General features: G+C 35.2%; 1 protein-coding gene across 1 annotated transcript; it reads right to left on the bottom strand.

Annotated features, from left to right (window-relative positions):
• Positions 1-1,183: 1,183 nt before the first annotated feature.
• LOC102598534 (prolyl endopeptidase-like) lies at positions 1,184-8,767 on the bottom strand. Its single transcript, XM_006355112.2, has 12 exons — positions 8,385-8,767; positions 7,783-8,002; positions 7,422-7,622; positions 7,259-7,329; positions 6,680-6,842; positions 4,597-5,190; positions 3,409-3,789; positions 3,237-3,312; positions 3,090-3,153; positions 2,552-2,687; positions 1,783-1,896; positions 1,184-1,703 (listed from the first exon to the last, which is right to left on the bottom strand). The coding sequence occupies exons 1-12, from the start codon at positions 8,699-8,701 to the stop codon at positions 1,638-1,640; spliced, it is 2,403 nt and encodes an 800-aa protein (XP_006355174.1). The 5' UTR covers positions 8,702-8,767; the 3' UTR covers positions 1,184-1,637.
• Positions 8,768-9,183: the final 416 nt, after the last annotated feature.

A 9,183-nucleotide genomic window follows, 5' to 3' on the forward strand; every position in this document is an offset into this window, starting at 1 on the left:
TTCAAGTTCTCTATTTCAATCTTCAAATTCTCCATTTCAATCTTGACATCTTTTAATGACAAATTCAAATGACGTAAGTAAGTTATCTCGGAAAAAAGCTTGGTCTTCCCATTTCTAATATCCACATGAAGAAAACTTAAGAACAAAGAAAAATGAATAATAGGACGAAATCAATTCATATACTTACATCCGGACAAAGAAATCTGAAAAATCTTCTTCCGGGATTAGATATAGTACTCGAAATTAGTGTTTTGACCACCAAACCACAATCACATTTTCTTTGAGATGAATAACTATTTTGTGACATTAAAAGAACTATTAGAGGCGAAAGAAAGAGAGAGGACGGTGGAAGAACAATCAAAGGGAAGGCAATTGTGTCAGGGAAATGAAGAACAATCGGAGGAGAAGTTAATGGGTAAAAGGGAATGAGTTATATGGAAAATTTGAGAGAATAAGTAAAAGGGGAATGGGTTATATGTCAGAGGGGTCGGGGCATGGGTTTAAAATGGGGAATGGGTGGTTATTTAAGATTCGGATTAGTTTGAGTCGATTTGGGAATTTCCGTCAACATAGGGGCCCAAATGATGAAATTAGAAACGACAAGAGTAAGAATAACTTCGTTTTAACGGTAAGGGCATAATCAACTAATAAACCAAAGTGGAAGGGTACTTTTGCCCCTTTTCCCTAAAGAGTTTGTTTCTAAAAAAATATGAGGTAAGCATAACAGAGATTGATGTTACGAAACGAAATCCGAGAAAAAGTCTCTCAAATTATCCCTATTTTCTAAGTAAGTTTATCAGAAATACAGTTGAATCAATGAGATCTTCTCCCTATTAACCAAATATCTTGAGTTTAAATCTTAAAAAGAGTAGCTCTTCAAATAAGGAACAATCTACCTCATTCCACAACACCGAAATAAAGAGATTACTAACCATGTTAATATTTTTCGAAGGTTTTTACTATATTGGGATATTAAGTATTTGATTTGGGATTATGAGTATATATCTGCAATTGAGTCATGTTATAGATATTTCTAGTGTTATTTGCTAAAGAAAAACACTAGGATCGATGAAATAGACCTACAACTAATATTGGTAAACATTCAATATCTTAAAAAAAATTCAACACAAAATGAGTGAAATCATAATCCAGCAAGTATCAGAGACTGTCAAAAGAAATCAAGTTGAGGCTGAGAAGAATATTTTCTGCAGTTGAAATTAAAAAATTTTAAAAAAAATATCATAAGCTTTACATGAGTTTTCTCAGAATCAGCGAAAATACATGAGAAACCCGTCATAATGAATACCATTTTCATACTGGAAAGGAATGCAGGAAGGGAGCAAAAATAGAATAGTTGGGGGTTGAAGGGATTAAGATGCAATGCATCACAATCTTATACGAGCTTCAAAAAGTTCCCAATAATATTGTCGGAACCAAAAAATTGTTCATGTTGTTAAGCTTTTCGTGCAGCTTCACTTCACACCATAGGAATCCCAAGAGATCATCAATGATGAGAGCCTAGTGATAGATACTTGATTTGGAATTGGCAGCACAAATTATGACTACCAGACAAGATGTAAACTCACCCTTCACAGTCTTCTTGTTTATGCTTTACTAATACCCTTCATCAACTTCATTTACTGAACCCAAGATGCACCCATAACCTTAGCCATGAACGCATATCTGTCTGCAGCTTCATCAATCTGCAACAGAGATATTACATGCAACATAGCGTGACTGTCAATTGAAGCAGGCCAGAATGATGACTAGTAGGAAACTTACCACTTTTTGTGTTGGTCGTCCAGCTCCATGACCAGCCTTGCATTCGATCCTACCAATGATGGGATTGGTCTGGGGACTCTTCTCCAAGCTTGTGCATAGGACATATTGCATGGTCTAAACAAGACATCACAATTAGCAAAATGGTTCACTAGAAAACAAGAAACAAAATGTAAATCACATAGAAATTAGCAATAATGCAACTTTCAAGGAAAAAGGATCACCCAGGTCCATCAATGTATGTGTTACATAAAAAGACAATGAAGGGAACTCACCTACGTGAAAACCCTTTTCCAAAAGAAAATTACTCACTGTTTGAAATAAATATCACCAGTAGCACCAGCCTGGACATATTTTATTATGATCATGTGATAGATGTAGTACTCGTAACTTTTAACTGTATAGCTTTGAAGTTTTCAAAGTGGAACAGCCCAACAGGAAAATGGTTGTATATTTGTAGTTTGAGCCACGATATATTAACCAAATCATGTTCATACCCGGGTGCAGGAAACAAAAGAGAGACTATTTTATTTCTTTCATTTTTCATTTGTTTAGACCAACCACAACTCAGTCCCAAGATTTACAATTTAAAATGCTACACTCTGCAAAACTATTCCAACTGACAAGAAAGTAAAAAAGATTTTATCAACTCGTAATATGCGTGCCAATCAAAATCAAGGAAAAAACAGGATGAAGATGCAATGGCAATACAAAGGCTCATAGTTGTCTGTGAAGAGTCAGAAGAAGTAGGACTATATTTAGATAGACCTACCGCCAATAATTTCAAAGAGTGCAGTGGCACCACTCGATCGTCATGATCGGCTGTCAATAGCATAGTGGGCGGATATTGAGATTCTTGATTGGGAGATTGTTCCCATGGCCTTCTGACATTATGCAGTGGTGAATACCTGAACACATTTGAACAAGGAGATTTGAGTGAGAAGGACAAGCCAAGTAAATTTTATGTCGCAGATGGAAAAAGATAAGAAAATGTTAGGTCAAATGCCTCAGTGAACAGAACATTGAGTGGCATTAGACACAGACACAGAAAGGGGAAGAAAGAAAAGGGGTGAAAGCAAGAAGGAGAAGCATCGAATGTATGATTGACAAGATAGACTGGCACAGTTCTTGTACACAAAATATTGCAAATGGGGCTTCGTCCAAAAGCAATCTATCACCATACTGCTAGTTCTTTTCACCCTAGGAACTGCTGTCATATTCTTTTTTTCACTTTTCCTTTACATGCATAAATTGAAAAGCATACTAACAATATGATGCTGGATGTTCGAATTAGAGTTCGAAAAACTTACTTGATTAGCCACTGAAACTCTTCCTCCTTCTCTGAGCAGCCATAATCAGAGGTCCAGGCGTGACCTAATGAGGAAGAGAATATATTTTGTAAAGAGAAAAAGCAATATGTAACACTAAAGGTGAGAACTCAGTCTACTATACACTACCTATGGTGAACTTGTGAAACCTAAGCATATCCATAACACCAACATGTGCAAGAGCACAGCCAAAGAGATCAGGTCTCTGCAATTTATGAAGCTACCACGGTCAATCACTGATTTATCAACACCAGAATTCAGCTGAAGTAAGATACTTATATTGAAGAATCAGTTTAAGTACCTGATTGATACAGGCTCCAACAAGAAGCCCACCATTGCTTCCACCTTCGATACACAACTTTTTGGGCCGAGTGTAACCAGCTTCCACAAGATACTCAGCAGCAGAAATGAAGTCGTCAAAGCAATTTTGCTTTTTGGAAAGGGAGCCAGCTTTATGCCAATCTTCTCCATATTCCCCACCACCACGGATATTTGCAATGCAGAATACAACACCTAAATGCTTCGCAATCACTACACGACCAACAGAGAAGTACGGAGTAATACTAATATTAAATCCTCCATATCCATATAATAAACATGGGTGTGATCCATCCAAGGAAATGTCCTTTCCAGCCACAATGAACATAGGGATCTTGACACCGTCCTTACTGGGCACAAAAACCTGCAAAAGGAGACCCCCGCCCCAAAACAAAAGGAGACAACGGACAATTGCAGTTTTAGAAAGACACTAGAGAAGAAAAAAATCCTTGTTACTTTTATAATGTTTACATGGATTTTGCTGTGATGTTCATTGAGTGAGAAGCAAAATGAAAATAAAAGCACTCTGTTTTCTGTTATTTTCTTTTTTGGATAGATAATAGAAGCAATGTGTGAACTTGTTTTCACTAAATGGCATTTGCCTCTGTGCACTGCAGAGTAAGTACTTATAACCAAAAGTAGAGGAATCCATAAGTCCACTGCTATGCCCAGCAAAATTTCTTGTCTCAAATGGATGACATGTTCACCCAGTTATATAATAAGTATTTTACCCTTCACATATTTGGAAAAAGTTCAGGTATATATTTTCTGCCAAGAAGATCAAAGGTAGCTAATTACACCAAGTGAATTGAAGTTTGGAAAAGAGATGCATGAAGGTATGGTTCAAAATCAATCAACTTTTAAACAAAATGAAATTATCAAATATCAGAACTAATAATCCTGTAATTTAGTTTAGACGTAGGATCCAAAATGAGTGTACATGAAAGTATAAATCTTCTACTTTAGTTTAGACATTTCAGGTTAAACTAATTTCGAAAAATGGGTTGATTCAATGGGAAAAATCATGAACAAAATTTTCATTTATAAAACGGATCAGAGGTCTGCACTATGGCCAGGACTAAATGTTGATAGAAGAAAAGATCATAAAAACACAAGTTCAAGCATTATAAAAAAAACAAAAGCATAATTGTGACAAAAAATCTACATTCACCTGATTAACTTGAAAATCAGTATGATCAAAGCCGGGGACAACAGTTTCTCGAAATACTTTCAAATTTGGAACCTCTTCTTTGAGATTACACTCATATATAATTCCAGGGATTAGGAAGTTTGTAAATCCAATAAAAATAGTGTCGTCTTTGCGGCGAGCAGAAATTCCAGACACTGAGCCAATATCAATGGGTAAATGATGAAGCAGTGCTCCTGCTTTCAGATCTCTCAATTGCAAAACATTTTTCACGTCACTCAGATAACTCACAACAAGTTGATTGTTATTGACAGCAACAGCTGATTCAAGCACATCCTTTTCATTTTCTTGGATGATATCAGACCAAGAATAAGGCTCTTTCAGATCTACTCTGACTAACTTATACTTGGGAGCATCCTTATTGGTCCGAAAAGTGAAAGCAGTGCCATCATTTGCAACATACTCATAAGAGGCAACAAAGTTATCAACAAGCTTGATAAAGGGTAGCAATTCACTTCTCCCCTTACAACCTTCAACCCCATCAGGAAGTGCAGATAAATCACAGTAATAAACTTGGTTGACTGGATCACAGTTCTCATAAGTATACAGGAGAACATACTGCAACGGGATATAGGAAATATAAACATAGTCAGTAAGCAATATTTTTTTGGAAAGTTAGACTCTATACAGGATGAACGTTTTTTTTTTGGGATTGGGTAAGCTAAAACCTAAGTAAAACCTGCAAACAACAAGAACTTCATAAATGAAAGGAAGACAAAAAGTAAAACCTAAAAATGGGAGTTGCCTATGAAGAGCTTCTAAGCATCCCCGAACTAAATTCTATCAATTTACAAAGCCTCACTTAAATTCCAATTTACAATCACTAATATGGGAGGAAGATTATCAACATTTTCAACCAAGTGCTCCTAGTGTCACAATAATCCTGACAAAAAGCCTTTAAGAAAGTAGTACTTTGACTACTAATAGTCTATCATATAGCAGCCCTCTTAGAACCTTCTCAGGAAGTTTTCTCTGTCTTTCTTCTTATAAGTACCATCTTGCTTTACCAGAGTCCACACCTTAGCGGCATAGAGTAAAATTTCATTAAATGGCAAGTAGGACACCTTATACTCTAGGCAAAGAAACAAGATGACTAATCACCCCAGACACTTTCAAGAAGCACATTACATCCATGCGAGTGATACTTATCAATGTATACCTGTTCCAGATAGTTTTTATTTTTTAATGCAGAAAAGGGTCAAAATGCCCTTGAACTATGTGAAATTGAACAAAAATACCCTCAATTAATAGTTTGTCTAAAAATGTCTATGCCGTCAATAGCTCAGTCCAAAAATGCCCTTATTGTTACTTAATTGGTCAAACATGCTTTTTTTCAAATAACTCTTTTTCCTTTTTAAACACATTCTTTTTCTATTAATAATTTTTTTATTAGCAAATTTTTATCCTACTTCAATCCAAAAAATTCTTTAAAAGAAAAATCCTATTTTATTATGAATTTCGTTTTATCATTATCTAAATGAAATTAATGATTGAGTCACCTATGATCTTCTAAATACGACCTATATTATTCGTTAAAAAGGTACATGATATTATTCTATTTTAATTGATAAAATGAGATTAGGAAGAAAAACAATTATTTTCTACATTTTTAACAGTTAAAGTTATTTTAAAAGAAAGAAAACAAGAATAGGGTTATTCAAAAGTAATATTTTTATTAGTTAAAAGATGTGTTTTTTTAATAAAAATGGCATTGTTGACCCATTTAGTAACAACAGGAGCCCTTTTGGACCAAACTTTTAGTGGTAGGGGCATTTTTGGACCAAACTATTAATGGTAAGGGCATTTTAAGACCAAACTATTAACGGATGACACTTTTGTTCAATTTCACATAGTTTAAGGGCATTTTAGACTAAACTATGAATGGATGACTATTGATGGTTTTTAATGTATCTTTATCTTTCCAAGACCCACATCTATTTTACCAGGGTTTTGGAATAAACAAAATATTGATATTACTTTGGAATTTGGAGGTACCATAATTCTCACACAATAATTATGCAACAGATTAGAAGAGTCTGCATTAAACCTTTCCATCTTCTGTAACTGAAGCTGAACGCGTACACTTCGGATTTTCAGGATCTTTCCAGCACAAGATATCATCGGACTGATCAGTACCCAAGCGGTGATAATAGACTTCATGGTATAAATTGGAATGTGTCTCTGTCCCAGCATCCAAACTTTCTCCATCTCTATGAAGCAAGACACGCTCCAAAATTTAGAACCATAGAAAAATTACGAAAGCCTCTTTAACTAGAAAAAACAGACATATTTTTCAGAAATATATGTCATACCTTTACTATGACATATTTATACCTTTAGTATGAAACAGATTTAAGGTTCTGTTTGTATATTTATACCTTTACAATTATAGCATACCAGCAGATAGTAGCACAATATGTATTACAACAAACCTACTGAGCTTAGTGGAGAATTAGCCAGCAGATAACATTACATCGGATAGGATTATATAGGTGATATCACGTGACCTAAAATTGCACTCAATTGGTATAGATCATCCACCAGACACATACAGGAAATCACGATCGTCAAATCATACTTGAATATGAAACAGATTTCTAATGAAAATATAGCTTTCAATACTCACTTGGGTGCGGGATAACGGCTGTAGAAAAAACCTTTGCTATCATGGGTCCAGCTAGCATCAGAAAACTTAACCTGTGAGGAAATAGTTACATTTGAAATACAGAACTGCATGCACTGAACTATGTCCACCATAATCAAAATTTATCATCTTTCCAAAAACATACCCACGACAATACATCAGGCTCGACACTCTTATCAACAACCTGCATAATTTTAATAGTCACCCAATCACTACCGCTCGAACTAATTCCATATGCCAAAAACATAGCATCCTCGCTGATGGAACAAATACTCAGTGCAACTGTCCCGTCCTCACTAAGTGTGTTTGGATCAAGCAAGACCTCTGGTTCTCCATCCAAGCTATCCTAAAACACCAAACAATAAGACATAGTAAATCAACTTATGCCTCAATTCCAGATCAGTTAGAGTTGGCTAAACCAATCATCTATATCATTTCCTCTATTTTCAATAGAATAGAAACGACCAAAAGGGGCTAGAGGGAATAAAAATTGAATGTCTGCAGACCTGCACATAAAGGACTTTTTGGGGTTGTAGTCCTGTATTGTGGAAGAAAAAGTACTTATCTCCTGCCCTAAAAGGAGCTTCATATTTAGGAAAATCATACAACTCCATGATATTTTCCCTTAGCTTTTCTCTTGTCTCACAAGTTTTGAGAACTGAGTCCGTTAGATTCACCTGTTTTTCCACAAACTCCTTGGTCTCCTCTGAGTCGGGATCCTCAAGCCTAATCAAAAGGTTCAATGGACAAAACAAATCAAAATTTACCAAAGCAAAACAATAACAGTAACAACAGCCTCTGCCACAGTCCCAAGTTAGTTGGGTAGGCTATTTAAATCCTCCATTCCACTATATCAAGATCCAAGTGAAAAGTTTAGGAAAGAAAACTGGCTAATGAAGATGTTCAAAACCAACGAAATCAAAATTAACCAAAGAAAGTCATGACAAAAACAACTATGCGTTAATCTAAACTAGTTGGAGATATGAATGTTGTGCTATATTCGTACCCAAGTCAAGAAATTAGCAAAAGAATATTGTGATATGAAAGAGAGAAGAGCATATAAAGTATTTAGAGCATGCTAATTGAGTTAAATCTTGTAAAATTGTACCATCGATAAGGATTAGGAATGTTAACTCCATGAAAGTTATCTCTAACAGATTCATCACGGCGAGCAATTGGGTAGGGCAGAGGGTCGTCGAGGGGCGATAGGGATCCCATTACAGAGGAGAGCGGACGGGGAAGAAGACGTGAACAAAAGGGACGGTTGTTGGAGTGTTGGACTAAAATACAATGTTCTTTCTTGTGGCGACTACTACTGTATTGTCTATTATAATAAGATGGAAGAACGATAGAAGCAATGCAAGTAAGAGATTTGGGGAAATTAGGAGACAAGACAATGCCGCGATGGCCACGCAATGGCAACATTGTGACCACCCTTGCTTGCTTGCTTGGCCTGACCACCCAAAATAATGTGTCGATAGGGCTAAAACTATTGTCATTCTGTGAGTTTTTTTTACCAAAAGCATTTTTAAACTATATCCTTAATTTAAATTACATCCCTAAATTATTCTTCATAACAAATAACATCCTTCTAATATTTTAAACTTAACAATTTTCATCCTTTTGTTAAAATTTGACAAAAAAATTAACAGAATTCATACAAAAATATGTGTAATTCATACTACTCTCAGCAAAACTCCTTAAATCACCAAACATTAAAAAAAATCTCTTCATTCTGTGATACATCTAAAATATTATTGTGAATTCTTTTTGGCAACAATACTTGGCATTATGCAGACCCTTTTATTAGCAACTTTATTAATTTATTTTTCATTTGATTTTATATTAAAAAATTATCAATTGAAATATTTCTTTTCTCATTGAATCTGCAAGAAATGGTGGCGACA

Source organism: Solanum tuberosum, unplaced genomic scaffold, assembly GCF_000226075.1.
Source record: "Solanum tuberosum cultivar DM 1-3 516 R44 unplaced genomic scaffold, SolTub_3.0 scf00195, whole genome shotgun sequence".
Lineage (NCBI taxonomy): Eukaryota > Viridiplantae > Streptophyta > Magnoliopsida > Solanales > Solanaceae > Solanum > Solanum tuberosum.